Genomic DNA, 18,480 nt, shown 5'->3' on the forward strand with positions numbered 1-18,480 from the left:
ACAGTTGCCTAAATGCCATTTCAAGGCCTTTCGCATGATGCCCGAAACATTAGTCTGATGGAGAAATAACAAATCCTGTTAGTTTAGTTAGTGTTTTTGGCCTAAAACTGACAAATTTAATGAGGAATTTCACCTTTTTGGCCAGGATAAAAAAAATAAACATCCCGGTGTCCTCAATGCTGGCGACATCCATGGTCCCAGTACATAAAGCTTTACAAAAGATCGCTTTTAGGGGATCGCATTAAGACTGCGCAGGTGAACAGTGTACACTGAAGATGAACATAAAAGACACACACAGAGCTTTATTCAGTAAAAATGTTTACTGGCACGTTATAGTTGCAAATTTTATAAGCTACCATGTTGTAGCAGGTATCACCCGTTACATTGCAAAGTCTTGCAAAGGGGGGCTGAAACTGTCTACTGGGACAATGTCCTCCCCATAAAGATTGCTTTTTTTTTTCTCCATTGTCCTCTGAGCCTCAACTAACAGCAACAAGCAAAAGAAAATCTTGTTACACCAGCATCAGGTGTGACATTCGTGACTGTTGATCACATTCAAATATACAGAGAAGCAATGTAACCATAGTAAAGCTGCAAATCAAACACTACAAAGCTGCCGGCTTCCCCATCTACTAATGCTGCATTCACCATCAAGCTTCTTTTTTTTTTTTTTTTTTGTATTTACACCATTGTGAGGAGGCACTTGTTGTGCCTGTGTATGCCTACAGGAGAGGTCAGGGGTATTCATTTGCATGTTTAGCTGTGAAGCATTGCTTAAAGCGTGGCCAGCAGCGAGGTTCAGTGTATGGCTTCACAACCAATATTAAAAAAGTTCAGCAGCACCCCCTTATGGCCATGATAGCAATGAAGGCAAATCCACAGTGGTGTCCATCAGTGCAGTGGTTCTGATATTCGGTCCTGCTGTTTCCAAAGCAGGACACTAGGCTAGAGTATGATGGCTGTGCCTGAGCCAGTGAGAAGAGGTGCTGGAGTTGTGAACTGTAAATCAAAGCCTTTGATCACATTAACATCTGCAGAACTGGGGCCACCTGCTGCTCAACGGTGAGTCAAAACTTGCTGCTTTTCTGTGTCACCACGTTCACTCAAACATCTCACAGTCACCCTCTGTCACTCACACAAACGTAAATCAAAACAAATTAAGACGTGACATGTAGGGTACCCCAGCGAATGCTGATAGATATTTTACCAAAACCTTGACAAATGGCTGTTGAGTCAGTGCTCTGCAGAGAATGGTAGAAAAAACGGTCAACTTCATTATTCTCACAACTGCAGAACACACCAAAGGATGGGTCATATCTACTTTGTTCAGGTATTGTCTGGAAACAATTTTAATAACAGAACAAACTTAAAATGTTTTCTGAATATGTACGTTTGTAAAAAGTAGGGTACGTTTGTTTATTTAACTACTTAGGGTTAGGGACAAATTTCTCTTTAGTTTTAACAAGAATGATCAAACAGATTCTTTACCTTAATTATGTTAACCTAATATATGCCTAATTATGCTAATTATAAACAATGAATTCAGTTATTTGCATAAAGGGAAGTGATGATGCAAACCAGAAATGAACTGCCCATTTAAAATCAAATTACTAATAGTTAGCATCTTAGCTAATCAAGCAATCATCTAATGGAGACCCCTTGAAATGAAGAACTTAATCAAAAAGAAAGCAGTTTAAAAACTTTTAATATATATATATTTTTATATAATGTATACTTAAACAAGACAATGTGTCTTCCAAAATTTGAAAAATAGATGGACAAAAAAGGGAGGAAAACCCCAACAAAAACAAAACAATGACAAACAAAAAGGTTTTGATGTTCCTTTAGTGAAGCTCAAAGAGCAACCAACATCTCTTCCAGCAACATGGAATCATAAAATGCTTATGTCAGTGTGAGCACATTTCAATATGCTGTCCAGAACCTCTCTCAATCATGTGCTGTCATGACTCAAAGCATGCCGGTTTTTATCTCGACGACACAATACATCAGCTGATGTTTTGATTAGTTCCCCGTTTGCAGGTTGAAGGTTGGTCGACCAGCTCATGCAGCGTTTAGTTGGATCGTAAACCTGCAGACTGTTGCTCCAGACATACAATGCAGATTTAAGTGCTTCGACACAGCATTAAAGAAAACACAAACCAAAGACTCTAAACATCAAATGTGGAATCATTTGAAGTGTTATAAATCCTCCAAGTCAGTCAGTTTTTGGCCTCATTATAAAGACTAAACAAAGATTGAACCTTTTCATTATTTAAATACAGGAACATTCAAAGACTTATTTTAAAAATATTTTAAACACTTACACTGATATTAAAAATAGAAAATGAACAAAAGATTGGTGCCTAACTCCTCAGCTAGGGAGTGGGAATTACTGGACTGAGGACAGTAAATGGCGGTGTTCGTCTACATTGGTCTCTCTAGACGTGTTTGGGAAAAACTGTGGTCAAGCGTACAGTCTTATCTTCCTCTTTCCTTCTATTATTCCTGTCTTTAACACATAGTGCGACTGGCCTTATTGAAAACTTACTGTTACACCTCCTACCAGCAGCTAGATGGTTGGTCAGTCAGTCTGGACACAGCAACATGGACTCCTAAGAGCCTGATTGCTGCATCACTTTGAGATAAATTAATGCAGCATTTAAAGCAAAGATTAGCCATGCATGAGATCCCAGTTTCTAATCCTGACTGGGTCAATTTAGTGCCAAGCTGGTCAAAGCAATCATAAATTACATGCTTGTTCCCTTTAAAAAAAAAAAAAAAAAAAAGGCCATTGAGTGTGCCATGTAGTGTCTCCTCGTCGATATTCCAGCAATAGTTCTGAGTTTTTAAAAACATGCATAAAATCAGACACAAATGGATGGTTGAGAATCAAAAATGGTTGTTCATACATTCTCCTGCACTCATATGCACACACGAATACATTCACGCATCCACTCATATACACACATGCAGTGCAAACACAGAAATGGCAACCCTCCTCGCCCTCCCCCTCTTCCCCAATTCCCCCTACTGTAGGAACAGTCCCACAACTGATTTGTAACAGCAAGTTCCAGAAAGAGCACTTGTTAAAAAAAATGAAAAAAAAAAAAAATAATAATAATAAAATAAAATAAAAGAATGCAGAAATATGGCTTAACATTTAAAACCGTAACAACTGATGAAATAAAAATTTGTCTTTTTCCCAAAATGTTTTCTATTTTCCTAATTTTGATTATACTTTTTAAAATTCTATCAAGTACGTTTGTGTATATATATATGCAGTCTATGCATGGGTTGGTTGGTGTTGGTTTGTGTGTGTGTGTGTGTGTGTGTGTGTGTGTGTGTGTGTGTGTGTGTGTGTGTGTGTGTGTGTGTGTGTGTGTGTGTGTAGCATGGGTACAGCTGGTAAAGAGGTGGTACTTGCTGGCATAACCTGGTTTTCAAAGTATCAAGGCTTTGATGTGGTGCCCAGTGTAGTGCAGCAGAGGTCCTGCAGGGAGGCCTAAAGCCAACCCTGAGAGGACGTACAGCGACAAAGCTGCCAGTCTATGCACACAAACCTGCTGAGGTCAGTCATTCACAGCCTGTGTGTTCACTTCATACTATATAATCTGTGTCTTTTCTGATTTGCCAGAAGGTGTATGTGGGTGTCTGTGTGTGCGTGTGTGTGTCGGTGCATTAAAGACCAAATGAAAATGTGTCTTGTGCCAGTTTCTGTTTGTGTCGTTCGGATTCCCCAGCAGTGCGAGTGTGTATGTGGGATTGTGATTGTGTGTTAGCCTGCCTGCTTATTCAAGAGTTTGAGTGATCATTCCCGTATGCTGGCAGAGTAGGAGAACTGAGGGAAGTGTGTACGCTGATCTGAATCCTCTGCATCTAAACTGTCATCTGGAGTATGCACAATGGGAGAGAAAGAAAGAAAAAACATTCAAAAGTTCAAAACAGACATAAAAACTCATAGTTCCTTAGAAACACGTGAATCCAATATTATAGCACAAAATGAGCTGCTGAGGAGCAGATCTACTTACACTTATCTGGGGGAGTTATCGTAATGGTTTGTGCTGTGAACTCATCATCAAAGTAACGCGTGTCCGTCTCTGATGTTACCTGGGGCTTGAAGGGAGGAATAAGCTGAGGGGAAGAAGAAAATCTTTTTTACACTGATAACATCCTGTTTTAAATGTCACATCATTTGTTTTTTTTTTCCCCCCAGTCTCACCTTTTTTTCAGTGACATCCTGCCAGTTGATGGAGGTGAAGAACTTGTGGCTCATCACTTCTTTGGCATCATCTGGTCCACCTCCGAGCCTGTGAAGAAAACAAAAACACTGATGATCACCCACTCATCAGCCACCTTTCTTTACACATAAATGCGCAAGCCCTGTCATCAGAAATGCACAAAAACCACTTGTGTTGTTCTCCTCCTGACTTGTATTTACCAATTTCTCGACAAATTTATTCTTCATTTCCCTACTACTTACAGGTACATGTGTTAGTCAGCCTGCAAGCAGAACTCAATCTGCTAATATTAGCAGTTGTTTGACTGTTATCAGAAACACTGGGGCTTGACCAAAACAACAATCAATTATGTGCCTGTGTGGCCATTTCCCTGTACCAAAACTAATCAAGAAGGAACACTGGCTTAAATAATGTTGTTACTTATTTTATTGCTGAGTACGTGGTGCCCCCGAGCACAGTGGTAGATTCAGAAAACTAATCAAGTGCAACTGACGTGCCGTAGAATTCCAGGAAGAAAATGTTTTTTCTCGAGCTGTACTGCTGCATCTTCAGGAGGCAGACATTCAGCTGAACAGTCATGTTTGCGCACAGAAACAGTATATAAATAGTAAGCAGTATTTATTTCATAATAAGAGCCTGGCGATTATTAGTCAATCACAGAAAATGTTGGCTGATAAGTAACAAAAAACTGCAGCACAGGAATCCCTAAGATATGTCTGATGTAATATACACAGTAATCTAAAATGATGCCATTGCATGGTTTGTCGACCAGAGAGCACTGACAATTGAAAAATTTCCAACACAGTACATATCTTGGTCACATTTCTTTAATAAAAAAAATTTAATGAGTCCTTTTAAAAACCACTTGATTATGTTTTGAGTTTATTTCAAAATATCAATATCTGACAAAAAAGTCCAGTATAGGTCGGGCAGATGTCAATATTACAGAGTAGCACTGCAATAAGTTGATATTTTGTAACACCACTTGATAGAAGGAAACCCTTTTCTGTACATCTTTACATGGTTGTAGTATGTTTACAAAATGTTTACAAAAATAAAAAATCCTGGAAAAACATCAAATGTCTGTCACAAAATAATGTTTTAATTTCGGTTATATATCTGTACAAACATCCGTCACTATGAGGGACGCCGTTGTTCCATTATCGCGTGCTTGCTTTTATCCCAGTTTCGATGTCTCAGATTCTCACTTATCCACCTGTTAGTCCCTGGCTATTGCAGTAAACACACGTACCTTTGTTTAGGATCCTTCTTCAGCAGGCCGGCCAGCAGGGCCTTGGCTTCAGGAGCCAGGTTCTTGGGGAAGCGGATTTCCTCCATGAGGATGAGCTCAAAGAGACGCTCGTGGTCCTGGTTGTAGAAAGGCAACCGACCACACATCATCTCATACATGACCACACCCAGTCCCCACCAGTCCACCGCTCGTCCGTAGTCATTGTCCTCCAGCACCTGACCGGGCAGAAATGAAAAGAGTTGAGAGAGAAATTAAACAACTGACATTCAGTTAGTAAGGTAGGGATACAAAACTATCAATTAACCTTTTTACAGCAATGCACTTGTTTCACAATCTCAAAATAACAATCAGCAAACATTTAGCAGCGGTCATCAAACTGTAGAATGTATTACCCTCTGGTGAAATGAAGACAATGAGCTCTGTAGACATTATAATAAAACATCCGTCTTACATACCAGTTTTAGTTTCATTTAATTATAGGATCATCAGCTGAGTAACTGCCCTTACTAGTTTTCACATAGTGCCCAACAATGAGGTCATCAAAGTTGTTACAAAACTTTCAGACATGACCCTATCAGACATCCTAATCAACAACTTAAACTAGTTTCCATCATGTGCTCATCCATCATCCATGGCATCAGTGCTTCTTCACGCAATCCTGGTCAAAAATCATATCGATGTGGAAGTCCACAGCCATGGTGGAGTTACCTCTGGTGCCAGGTACTCCGGGGTTCCACAGAAGGTTTTCATGGTGGCGCCGTCTGTGATCCCCTCTTTACATAACCCAAAGTCTGTTATCTTGATGTGGCCGTCCTTGTCTAACATGAGGTTCTCCAGCTGTACAGGGAAAGATTGAAATTAGAGTCAAATTAGTTTACAGCTGTGGGGGAAACAGACTTAAAAATGGAATGTGGTGGAAACTGCCCATGGGTACAGGACATTATTGAAACCCGAGGAGTAGACAGAGCACTCTATCTAAGAAGTTGGTTAGTGCAAATGTCGATTGTTGAAGCGATTGTATGACACATGATCTAAGGTAACAGCATATTGAAGAATATCAATACTGCCTATTATACAATATATTAATACTATACTGTGTGAGCAGGCAGACACCTTACCTTTAAATCCCTGTAAACTACATTGCGTGAGTGTAGGTACTCCAGTGCTGACACTATTTCTGCACCATAGAATCGTGCTCTGTCTTCTGTGAAGACTCGGTCCCGCGATAAATGAAAGAAGAGCTGGAAAAGAATAAAAAAATAAACAGGACTTAGGGACAAAACAATTAATAAAAACCCTCGATTTGAACAGATTTCTTGTTTCTTAGTTATTCTTTACAGTCATTTTTCAATGTGTGCTTTTAGAATTTTCTGTATGTGTGTCTGCATGTCATTAAGAAAAAAGCTTTTTTAATCTAAATTGCTAGACCAGCCTGGTATATGCATTAACCAAAGCAATCCCTATAATGTATTGGTGTAACAATAAAGTTCAAAACTGTTCTGATGTCAGTTCTTACAGCAACTGTTTGATGCAACATCAAATCCCACATTCAGCCCACAATTTGACCTGATTTGGATAGTTCCAAAAAGTCCAAGTTGGATTTAAAACCTTATATTGATGGAGCACAATGTGTTTTTTATTTTCACCCCTGATACAATTACCCATCTTCCAAATGGTCATACATAAGTATAGTAACACATCAGACACAACTGTAGGCCAGATATGAAGGACGAAAACTTACTTCTCCTCCATTTGCATACTCCATCACAAAGCATAGCCGGTCATGTGTTTGAAATGCATATTTTAGTGTCTGTCGAGGAAGAACAAGGAAAAAAATTTTTGTGACTGCATTATACTGAATATACTTTGTTACAATACAGGCACTGGTAACATACCGTTAGAAAGGGGTGCCGCGTATTTTGGAGAACTCTGCTCTCTGTAACTGTGTGAGCAACCTCGTCCTGGAGGAATACAGACACAGACGCAGACACAGACACACACACAGAGACACAGACAGACAGGCAGACAGACAGACAGAGACACACACACACACACACAATCAGAATATGTAATGAGAGCAGGCTCACATACCAATAGATAGCTGCTCTAAAACAGTTTAAAGTGAAGATTGTATTTGTACTTTGTGATTTACACTAACTTTAGCAATGATGACTTCTTTGCGGAGGATTTTCATGGCATAGTACATCCCTGTGGCCTTCTCCTTCACCAGGATCACTTTACCAAATGTCCCTTTGCCCAGCAGCTTCAGGTAGTCAAAATCACTCATGGTCTGCTGGAACAACGGTCAAAGATAAGCCATGAGAGAGGTGTATACAACTGCTAGTGTACTCACACCAAAGTGAGCTTATACCCAGCTTTTTTAGTAAAGACAGCATGAATGTTACATCTTTGAATTTTGATGGGACTTATTATGTAAAATAAAATTAACATATACCGGCCGGTCTTTGAAATGTACAGGAATAGCATTTTAATTAGTCAGTGGCTCGCGAATGCATTGTCTCCATTGCTGATGTTTGTGTGCTACATCTTCTGTATCATAACATGTGAGACATGGCATGATGTGACGTGCTGATATAGCTATAAATATTTCTACTCAAATTAGAGAACTGAGCCTTTCAATTAGCACTTGAGAAAGAGCAGCGGGGAAGAAAATTTTCTTCACTGAATAAAATTTACTTAAAAAAGACTTTGGCAGGCCCATAGTGACAATTGTTTAGGGAAAGGTAGACATTGATCACTGTTGGAATAATATCGCATACACTGTAAAGCAGGAAATAATTCAAATAAGGTTAGGTCCATGAACGTAAAATTTTTTTTTCCATAAAATAAGGAATCAAATTTAATCTACCCTTAAGAGCCACAAATGTGTACTTCCATATTGCATCTACAAATACATTCTACACTGGATGACAAAATCAGCAGACTAAAAATGTCCATACAACCAAAGCAATTCAAAAATCACTATGAGTGAATCAGCACTGCACAAAATATATTCGCAAATGCTACCCTCCACTCATTTAAAGGTTGCTTCACCAGAAAAGCTTTGAGAAAGAGGCTTAAAGTTTGAACAACTTGCTCAATAAAGATGAGCTTAGCTGGACAAACACAGCAAACACTCAGCTGCCAGGCACTGCTTGTGCAAATACTGACCACTTTTGTGTGGGATTTGGACACAGCAATCTCCATCTCCTCTGTGCCACTGCTGTCACTCGGAGAGCCAAATTTGATCTCCATGGGCTCCTCATCCTGCTGCTGACTCTTCAGGCTATTTGCCACTGCCTGGATTGATCGCATCCATTCCTCCCTGACCCAGAAGAAAACACACATTACCCTTATCAAATTTAGCCAGTGCCATGTCTACATTACTCTGAATTTATTCTCTAAGAATATGAAATTTGTATCTTTTGCCAAAAGACACTAAATGTTTTCAAATTGTTAATTCTTTGTCTTCAAACAGATGGTTTATATGTGCCAAAAAAAATATCTTAAAAGGAAAAAAAGCAAGCTAAGTTTAGAAGGTAGAGGATAATCTGTACTATTCAGCTAAGGGATGCTGGGATTTGGTACTTGGCAGAGCCTATGTAAACAAAATTCAATGCCGATTGCTTGGGTTCGGGGTGAATAATCAGGTCTAATCTGGCACCACCTCTATTTTGAGGATGATGGTCTTTCCTACTCTCACAAACTAAAATGAATTTTGCTGCCTGTAGTGAACAATGGCCCATTTAGGCCCTTTGAGTTTTATTTTGTGAAAAGGTTCCTCGTGTGTTTCTGTCCTTAAAGCAAGATTTGATCATTCAAACTTGCCTAAACTAACAACACATGAAAATTAGTTCACTCCATAAATAATTTGAGGGGGATGATTTATGTTTATGCTGTCCTCAAACAAGAAGCATGTGATACATGATTTGACTGACGTCTCAGAGCAGCAGTAAAAAACACATGGTTTGCCTCGGCAAACACGTAGTTAATATAGCTGTGATCAATTCACTACTTTAAACTTGTTCAGGTGTCTGGCAAAAGAAACTGAAAAAATGCAGATAAGATTTAAATAAGGAGTTTAGCTATACTGAAACACCATGCTGTAAGTGATACTGAGGAGCAGGAGGCAAAAGAACAGAGTTTATAGTCCGATAGTGTGGACAGAAGTTGTTTTTGCATGTAAACAGCATTTTCAGATGTACTGGTCTGAGCCCACCAAGGGCAGCACTCTCACATTTTAACCAAGGCTACTTCTACCACAGGGACAGAAAATATCACCTAAAATAAAGCCCTTGGGATGAATGTTTTTTACCTCTCCTCGTTGCTGTCTACGTGGAAGGTGCGCTCAATAACCGAGGTCCACTGCAGACAACGAATGACAAATGTGTTGGGCCTGGGGCGCTCTGTCTTCATCAGCTGGCATTCTACAAAACACAGACACATCAGCTAACACGGAAGAATTGAAGGCAAAAACAAGAAAATGTAAAAACCCTTTTTAGAGTTTAATCTGGCACTTGAATTGAGATTTGCCGGCCAGAATAGAAAACTGACCAGCGACAGAGAAGTTGTTGAGCGGTGGGAGGCTGTGGTCACTGGACACCTCAGGCTTCTCTTTGTAGCCGATGAAGGAGCCATCGCTCTTTAATATGAAGTAACGAGGCCGCCATGTTTTAATGTATTCACCTAGAAAACACAGACAGGTGAAGATTTTTGAGTCGACTGAGTTTTAATATTTAACTACTTGCTTGTATGGTGACATACAACGTTAATTAAACTGAATTAAACTGAGCACCGCTGTTCTCAATCAATGAAGTTACAAACTTGACAGATACCATATGAACCTAAAGGGGGGAGTATTTAATGCTCAAAAGGTAGATTTTGAGATGGACTGTCACTTAGGTGTAGACTCAGGTGATGGACAGTGAACACAAGGGGTCCTCTTACCTCTCTTATGGAGCCATCCCTCTCTCACAACACTGACTTCATTCATGCTGGGGCAGAAGACTGTCTGGGTTGGGAGGGGGCTGCAGACAAGCTAGTGGAAATGTGCAATCTGTTCCTATTGGTCAAGTGCCTGACAGTGGCTCAGATACAAAAAAACACCTATATAATACCTAGAGGAAAAAGAAGGGGAAAAGAAAGAGACACTGTTAATGCAGGATACAAAATGCGTCTCAGATTGTCGATAAAATACAAAACAATTCTCACTGTGGTCTAGTGTAGCTTTAAAATGTAATTAGAACTCACTAAGACCATCAGCATTCATTCATGTGTGAAGGCCTACGAACCATCCACATCAGAAAATATCGCAAAAATTACAGTGAATACTTAGTATATGAGTGCAATTTTACTCTGTCAAAAACTAAAAAGCTCTGCTAACTTGTAAAGGTGTGAGCAAAACAGCTGTGTGACTTCTGACTATTTACAGTTCAGTTCCTCACTACCCTTGGGTAATATTTTTTTTACACTCACTTTCCTTTTTGGATGTGGAGGAACACTGAAAAATAAATGTGGAAAAACATAGGGCCTAAAGGAAGTAAAACTACAGCTAGGGAGCTGGAGGTAAACACATAAAGTGAAACTGATTTCTCATAACAAAGGAAACTTTCTGTGTATTGCTCTTGATGCCTATCTGAGTGTTGTCACTACAGTACTGCGCTTGAATAAATTTCTCTCCTTCTGAGGCACTCTGTTGCCCTGAAACACAGCTCTTCAACAAAGAAAACTGCTGAAATCTGCACATATGGTCCAACCTTTTATCTGGCCATCTGATACTTCTGACAGTGACATCCAACCTGGGACTAGTACAATAACTATCATGACCACAAGCTAGCTTTAAAACTCAGGCATTTCTATCATCTTATGCAACTCTCACTGACATTTCCCGGTGTTTCATAGTAGATCCTGGTATTACAGTGATGCCAGGTAAAGATCAAATAACTCTGGGATCAATGCCACTGATCTTACAATTAGAAAAATGGCTGCAATTCCTTTATTGTAAGATGTAATAACCACCCACGGCTCTTGCTGAATGTTTGAGGAGAGGCTTTGGTGATCCAGGGTCAGCCCTGAATCAACAGCTTATGTTAGATAATAGGTTTACAAGAATTTCAAAGTATTTCAGTGGAAGTGATGGGGTTGAATATTACAGTGCATACAGTAACCAGAACACAAAGACTGCCCGAACTGTTTTGTTTACAAAGATAAAAACAGTTAAGGCTTCTCTCGACTTCAAGACTTTTTAATGGCCATTAGAGGTGCACCCACGGGTTGTTCATAGCTATACACCCATTTACTTAAATGGCCAGAGTAACAAGTAGCTGCTCTTGGAGATAATAAATAAGATGCACAACTTCTCGCTGTACGTTGCACACCTGTTTGTCTTTACAAACAGGACATCGGTAACAATAACATCCAGTAAAGCGTTATGGTATGCGGTTTACGTACACCATTTTAAGAAGCGACAAAGAGACAATGAATATCAATACCTTAAAAACAAAAGCGGTTAGTTAATTCTACGTAATTAATTTCTACAAAATCACACACTACCCAACACGACCACAAGCAGCCTAACGTAAACATTACCGTAACGTTAACACCTTCTCATCCTTTCAGTGTAGCGGCTAGCTAAAAGAACGTTGCCTTCCAAGTTCAAGACAGGTCGTTAGCTTTTCAATCGTAGCTCCACAATACATGAGTTGCTACAACACTTCAGCCCTAGATGATGGCAGTTTGGCCAAGTGGCGCGCCAGACAGCAGCGAGGACACTGACCATGACCGCATTACGACCAAACAAGGCAGCTAGCCAAAATAGCTTTCCAGCTAACAGCTAGTTAGCATGCCAGTTAGCCGCTTGCGCTACTCATTACCCCGGCTTTTACTTACCTCGACTTCAGTGACAAAAATACTCCCAGCTGTCGGTCCTTGACGAGGCCCAGAGGTGCACCGCACAAAGCTCCCACCAGTTATCACTCGAAGCGTGTGTGTATTGAACTCTGTCAATGATCACACAGCTTTAACGGACTGCTCGCTGAGCTTGTTTTCTTCTCTCACAACAGCAGCAGCAGCAGCAGCAGCAGCGTCGGCGGCGGCGTGCTCGGTCTGTTGGACTTGGTCACTGCTGCTGCAGTGGCTCACTGAAGCGTATGCAAACCGGCCAGATAATAAAGTCCACCGAGCTTCAACTTGATGGATAGTTTATGTTGAATACGATTATAATAATTTCCAAATCCCGGGCAGATAGATATATATCAAAAATTTAGGGAAAAAAAAAAACCCGCCTCTTTATGGGGTTTAATGTGGATAGTCGCCTGCTTAGCGTGGAAGCCCTCCGTCCCAGCCAGATAGTACAACAGCCCCGAAGACACACACACACACAAAAGGAAGTGACGTACGAGGCCAGAAAGGGTCCACTGCACCTGAACAGTCGGTGAGAAAGTACATCAAGTACTATACTGTAACCTTCACTTCACCCCAGCTGTACACAACTGGATTAGATATTGTCTGAAAGATAGGCAGTGCAAAAAAAAATGTCTAAAAATCCGTGTGAAATGTCCCAAAACGTGTCTTCCTTTTAAACCAGTGTTCCCACCTCCTCTGTAAACCAATAGCTTTCCTTCAGTCTACCCACTGTTTAAGAATAAAGCACTAACTTACTTTAAATGTGAACCTTGTCAAAGACTCATGAAACGAATGGGGGGAGTAAACAGGGGAGGAGCAATGTTATAAATGTGACAAAAGTTTATTATTCAGGTGTCTTTTGCAAAATATTCCTTTGTGATACATTATATGAATCATGTCCTCAAAAAAGCGCTTTCTGTCAAAGAGCTTTTTGTTGTTGTCTTTGTTGCTTTCGTTGCAGGTAGCGAGCACGAGCATCGTTGACAGATGCTTCGTTGTTTCGCTTCTCCAGCTTCTTTGTGACATCCTCAGTAGAAACCTCTGAAACAAAACAAAAAAAACAAAGTACAGAAATAATCTGTTAGTTTGTTATAAAGCATGGCACAGCTGCTCCATTCATTCACCCAGTATAATACTTAAGATCTTCATGCCCGAAAAAGGCCTTTTAATCCACCCTGTGCTTTAGGTGGACTTATTTTTGATCATTTGATGCATGGTCATAGCAGGGACCAAAAACTTTATATTAACCATTAAGCTGTACAACATCACAATTACCATATTAATCATTGATTAATTAGTCAGAAAACCTGGTGGTCTTTTGGCTGCTTCCCTGGTCTCCCATTTTATCATCTCTTTGTCGGTCACTTCTTCTCTTGCCACACTGCTCAGTTCATAGACATCCACTTCATGGAGTTTAGGTAACAAGTCCTTCACCCACTCATATCGAACAGGACACACGGTCCTGATGTAGACTCGGGAAGTCACCAGCACATCGTGGAAGATGACCCAGTTCAGTTCTGCCTCCTGGTCAAACAGCTTGGAGCAAGAAGAAATCATGATCAGAGGAGAAATTAGAGAAGTAGCATGACAGTTTTGGTTCCAAACGTGAGGTGTCTTCTACCAAAACTGTGTTTGTTAATTCTGATTTTTAAATGAATTTAAAAATACATTTACCGATGATGAGGGATGAATGTGAACCATGGATCCATGGCCATCCATTGTGCAAAATACCTTTCCCACAGACCTATTTTGGATAGAAAAAAAATGAACTGAACATTATTCACAACCAGCAAAACTGTCAAAATAAGGATAATTTCAAATGTTCCTTGGTGATACCTTCTGGCGACGTTGGTGAAGTATCCTGTGCACAGGCAACGTCTGAAGAGTTCACTTTTATTGCCATCAAATGTTTCTACAGGGAAATCTCTCTTCTGGGAGGCAAGAGGGCGCATCCAAAAAAATTAATAATGACAATCATATTAATCAGCACAGCAGTGTGTTGGAAAACAGAATGCTAAATTAGTGAATGACAGAGTTGTACATCTAACCACAGTGATCTGCAAAGAGGTTTATCGCAATTATTCAAGTACAACATTGATGTGGGGAGCAAGCACGATCTGTCACAGCTAATAAAGAATAGACAGAATTGTGCATTGCAGATGTAATGCTTACACCAGTACGGCGCATTTAACGCATGGATTCACAACATGCTGCAGTCACTGATGAGAAATTGAGTCATGTACACTGCTGTACCTGTTGGAGACGGAGGAGGATCTCTTGTAGCTGAGTCTCCACACTAAATGCTGACTTCAGCGCCCTCCAGTGGATCCAGTTCTCTTTACACCACGCTGAGGGTCTGTCACTGCAGAATACAAGAGAAAGGCTCACAATTATGATATCACAGCAAGTGATGGACTAACACTGACATGTCTTCGTACCATCAAGAATATATACAGGTTCATCTTGCAGCAATAATCAGTTAAGTACATTACCTGGATTTGCATGACTGAAACACACTCAGAAGTATGGCAAAGTCGTTCATACTGCCGCTTTTGGTAGCCAGTCGTCTGTGCTTTTTATCGGCCTCTTTCTGCCTCTCAGGATGGCCTGCGGGCAGCATGAGATCAGTCAAAGCCATGTGAACTCAGAGCTCGCGTCTTTACCTACTCCTCTGCACATGCCATTTCCTGGCACAGGGACTAAATTTAAACAATTAACCAACACATCATTGAATAAACAAATAATCTATATCTGAGTCACATACAGTTGAGGGACAAGTTTAGTATCTCTGCTATGAGACCATTCCCTTAATAAACCCTGCATATTACAGATAACACAGGAAGGTGAAGGCTTTTTGCCCTTGTAGTCTTTAATTACAAGCATGCTTTTTTTGTTCTATTTTAAGGCTCCCAATATATCAATAAGCTAAATTGCTGACCTGGCCTGATGAAGATATTCTCTACAGATAACATGGCGGCCACAGGGAGCAGCAGGTCCTGGCAGCCGAGCGCGGCGGCTTTGAGCACGGCCCTGGTGAGGCCTGGGTGCAGCGGGAACTCCACCATCAACTCCCCCAGCTGGGTCACTCTACCTCTCCTACAGCCCACACACCAGACACTTAGAACTCATGAAATGTCAGCAGGAACTACTTAACCCACTTCTGCTGTGCTTGGAAAACCAAACACTTGGTCCACAGGTATAACAACTCACCTGTCAATAGCATCAAACTGATAAAGCTGTTTTAGTGCTTCTAGAATAAACCTCTCCTCTGGACAGTCGAGGTAAGGAAACCTTAAAAGAAATTAACTCATTATCAAAGACAGTAAAGGGGGCATAAAGAAAATATGAACTTTAAGAAAGGAAACAGACACAGAATGGGTACCAGTGTACCTAATGACATCATGAACGCCCAGGCATTTGAGTGTGAGTATCACCGCGGTCAGACTTGTCCTCTGGATTTCTGGAACTGTATATTCAGGCATGCTCTTTTCCCAGAATTCCTTGTTATAGATTCGAAAGCATTTCCCGGCTGAGGTTCTTCCAGCTCGGCCTGCTCTCTGCTGAGCCTCGCTCCTAAACGCAGAAAAAGTGGCATGAGTGTTAGAAGGAAAATCACTTTTAAAAAAAACAACAAAAAAAAACAACCTATCTGCAGGTTTGAAATGACATTTTACATTTGCTGAGACTCACTTTGATATTGGCACCACTTCCAAGATATCCATGCCCACCCTTGAGTTATGGTTGAGTTGCTTCACAAACCCGCTGTCTATGATGTACCTGTAAGAGAAAAGAATGGCATGATGATGGCTTTTGCAGAGGTGTGAGTGAAACATTTCAGTGATGTTTATTTAATGTCACAATTTCATGTTTACATATTGTAAACCAGCGACCGCAAGCATTACTCACTTTATGCCATTGATGGTGAGAGATGTTGCTGCAATGTTAGTGGCCACGACACACTTTCTTATTCCTGGAGGCGGGGGCTGAAAGATCTGCCTCTGCTGATCTATGACGAGAGGAGAAAAAAAAAAAAAAAAAAGCCGACACTGATTTCAATTTGGGAAATTGACCTTGGAAGATGTAACAGCTGTTGCATGTGTTTACCAGTGGGCATGGATCCATAAAGAGGCAAAATGAGAAGGCCCTCCACTGTTTGGTCCTGTACATCATAGCGATAGTCTATAGACTCGGCTTTTTCAAACAGTAAGTCACAGGCACGCTCAATCTCTGACTGACCTGTCAAACATTAAAAGAATTAACGTGGCAGAGTTTTTCAGCGTTAAGGTATAAATATGATCTTGGAGCCTGATCATTTTAACTTACCTGTCAAAAACACGAGAATATCCCCAGCCATTTCACTGGTGTGCACATCAAGGGCCATTTTCACAACCTGTGGAGCAAAGTCTGTCAAATTAAATTAATACCAATAAAATGCAATATACAGTATCTCTTGTTCTGAAACCAAGGCTTTTCCTGTAAAATTCTTAATATTACAAAAAAAAAAAAAAAAAAAAAAAAATTAACTCAAAACTTAAACTCAGTACCTCTTTTACATAACCAGTGCTTTCTGTGTCTTTTGGTCCTACAGCAGAACCAAACGTGCAGGTTACAGGAAAAGTCCTTCCCAGAATAGCAAAGACGGGACAGTCGCCGAGAAAGGCTGAAAGTTTGTCAGTTTCCAAGGTGGCGGACATCACCACCACTTTCAAAGGAAAAGATCGACCCTCTGTGGCTTTTGCAGGGTTGGAGAAGATTTTCTTCAATAAACCCAGGAGAATATCCTGCAGCAAATACAAACACTTACTCAATGTGTGTGATGGAGAATGAAGAGAAAGAAGAACAGTTTTTGGCTTTTGAATGCTGACAAGCGGTATGCATATTAGCAGCACAGAGCTGGAAGTCTAAGTGTTAATGACATTTAGTGAATATATCGACTCACTGTGTTCAGGCTGCGTTCGTGGACTTCATCCAAGATTACAACACTGTACTGGGAAAGCCCGGGGTCTGCCAGGATCTCTCTGAGCAAACAGCCATCTGTCATGTACTTCACCACCGTGTCCTGGCTCAAACATAATCACATCTCCATGTTGTCAGATATTTGCAATAAATACATTGAATTTTCTGCAGGGCTGTCTCGTCTCTTTCTCACACCTGTGAAGTGCAGTCATCAAAGCGGACTTGGTAGCCAACTTCTCTGCCCAGGGTGCATTGCATCTCCTGGGCCACCCTCTGGGCGACTGTAATGGCAGCCACCCGGCGGGGCTGGGTGATGCAAATTTTGCCATCTTTACAAAAACCTATAGAAAAAAAAAAAAGAAAAAAAAAAAGGGACCAAAAATGGTTCATCTTTTAAAGTCACAGTCACATTTGTATCCTAATTTGACAAACCTGCCAAACACAAGCCAGGGCTGATGTGCAAGATAAACCGACAAAAATTGCATCATGTTGTATTTAAATGTTGTCTTTTAACGTGTAGGCTACTACTACTGTGTTTAGCAGCGCTGTTCACTTCATATTATCATGGATGGGACAGCAGAATTACAGCTTACCAGCATGATGCAGGTACTGTGGGAGTTGTGTGGTCTTCCCGCTGCCGGTCTCACCGGTCACAACTAGAAAAGTGCCATCTCTGACAGCCTGAATCAGTTTGGTTTTGTGCTGGTAGATCGGCAGGCGTGTTGACTCGTTGTGTTTTGGGTCCAGTCTCGTCGATTTGGACATGCCTGACAACTCTGACAAGCTTTACCGGCAGATATCTGTGCGAGAAGCTAAACAGGCGAAATAAATACTGACGTTAATCACGCCGAACACGGTTTAGTTGGTGTTGTGCCCCACAGACAATATTAAACTTTACAAAAACACCTATTTCTCTCACTTCCATCGTTCACACGACGTACCCGCTCAGTAACATCCGCAAAGCAACCCATCCTGCGTTTCAATTGGTCGAGTTGCGAGCACGTGACCCAAGCTCTACCACAATAAAAGTCCAGCTGGACTTTCTTTTTGTTAAACAAAAAAACATAGATAGAACATTTAAAAAAAATCATTAAGTCGATTTGTTCATTTGTATTTTCAATTAAATCAAAT

The 18,480-nt window shown here is 40.6% G+C and overlaps 2 protein-coding genes across 6 annotated transcripts; both read right to left on the minus strand.

The window, feature by feature from the left end:
- Nucleotides 1-659: 659 nt before the first annotated feature.
- Nucleotides 660-12,894, minus strand: akt2 (v-akt murine thymoma viral oncogene homolog 2). 3 transcript variants are annotated; one of them, XM_040130730.1, is made up of 14 exons: nucleotides 12,379-12,894; nucleotides 10,438-10,607; nucleotides 10,045-10,176; nucleotides 9,806-9,917; nucleotides 8,662-8,815; nucleotides 7,649-7,780; nucleotides 7,386-7,451; nucleotides 7,232-7,300; nucleotides 6,609-6,731; nucleotides 6,199-6,327; nucleotides 5,491-5,705; nucleotides 4,220-4,307; nucleotides 4,029-4,131; nucleotides 660-3,888 (listed from the first exon to the last, which is right to left on the minus strand). In XM_040130730.1, exons 2-14 carry the CDS (start codon nucleotides 10,481-10,483, stop codon nucleotides 3,809-3,811), a joined length of 1,449 nt encoding a protein of 482 aa, XP_039986664.1. In that variant the 5' UTR covers nucleotides 10,484-10,607; nucleotides 12,379-12,894; the 3' UTR covers nucleotides 660-3,808. The 3 variants fall into 3 exon arrangements, with proteins under 3 accessions (XP_039986664.1, XP_039986662.1, XP_039986663.1); XM_040130728.1 differs by having other exon boundaries at nucleotides 7,649-7,783; XM_040130729.1 differs by lacking the exon at nucleotides 12,379-12,894 and adding an exon at nucleotides 12,079-12,276 and having other exon boundaries at nucleotides 7,649-7,783.
- Nucleotides 12,895-13,212: 318 nt separating this feature from the next.
- Nucleotides 13,213-18,453, minus strand: dhx40 (DEAH (Asp-Glu-Ala-His) box polypeptide 40). 3 transcript variants are annotated; one of them, XM_040131685.1, is made up of 18 exons: nucleotides 18,291-18,453; nucleotides 17,943-18,161; nucleotides 17,545-17,690; nucleotides 17,333-17,452; nucleotides 16,938-17,174; nucleotides 16,717-16,783; nucleotides 16,498-16,629; nucleotides 16,300-16,399; nucleotides 16,084-16,170; nucleotides 15,784-15,966; nucleotides 15,604-15,684; nucleotides 15,332-15,489; nucleotides 14,886-15,000; nucleotides 14,647-14,755; nucleotides 14,230-14,324; nucleotides 14,068-14,137; nucleotides 13,701-13,929; nucleotides 13,213-13,434 (listed from the first exon to the last, which is right to left on the minus strand). In XM_040131685.1, exons 2-18 carry the CDS (start codon nucleotides 18,112-18,114, stop codon nucleotides 13,313-13,315), a joined length of 2,223 nt encoding a protein of 740 aa, XP_039987619.1. In that variant the 5' UTR covers nucleotides 18,115-18,161; nucleotides 18,291-18,453; the 3' UTR covers nucleotides 13,213-13,312. The 3 variants fall into 3 exon arrangements, with proteins under 3 accessions (XP_039987619.1, XP_039987620.1, XP_039987621.1); XM_040131686.1 differs by having other exon boundaries at nucleotides 18,269-18,453; XM_040131687.1 differs by having other exon boundaries at nucleotides 18,256-18,453.
- Nucleotides 18,454-18,480: the final 27 nt, after the last annotated feature.

Source organism: Xiphias gladius, chromosome 7 (genome assembly GCF_016859285.1).
Source record: "Xiphias gladius isolate SHS-SW01 ecotype Sanya breed wild chromosome 7, ASM1685928v1, whole genome shotgun sequence".
In the NCBI taxonomy this organism is placed as follows: domain Eukaryota; kingdom Metazoa; phylum Chordata; class Actinopteri; order Istiophoriformes; family Xiphiidae; genus Xiphias; species Xiphias gladius.

Excerpts from the sequence above, each read along its gene's own strand:
- akt2 (XM_040130728.1), bottom strand. The coding sequence starts at position 10,483 with ATGAATGAAGTCAGTGTTGTGAGAGAGGGATGGCTCCATAAGAGAG. Across the intron at positions 5,706-6,198 it reads CGGAGTACCTGGCACCAGAG|GTGCTGGAGGACAATGACTA; the intron begins GTAACTCCACCA and ends CTGCCCGGTCAG. Across the intron at positions 4,308-5,490 it reads AAGAAGGATCCTAAACAAAG|GCTCGGAGGTGGACCAGATG; the intron begins GTACGTGTGTTT and ends TTTTCTTCACAG.
- dhx40 (XM_040131685.1), bottom strand. The coding sequence starts at position 18,114 with ATGTCCAAATCGACGAGACTGGACCCAAAACACAACGAGTCAACACGC. Across the intron at positions 15,685-15,783 it reads GGCGTTCATGATGTCATTAG|GTTTCCTTACCTCGACTGTC; the intron begins GTACACTGGTAC and ends ATTTCTTTTAAG. Across the intron at positions 15,001-15,331 it reads GAATATCTTCATCAGGCCAG|GCCATCCTGAGAGGCAGAAA; the intron begins GTCAGCAATTTA and ends TGCTGCCCGCAG.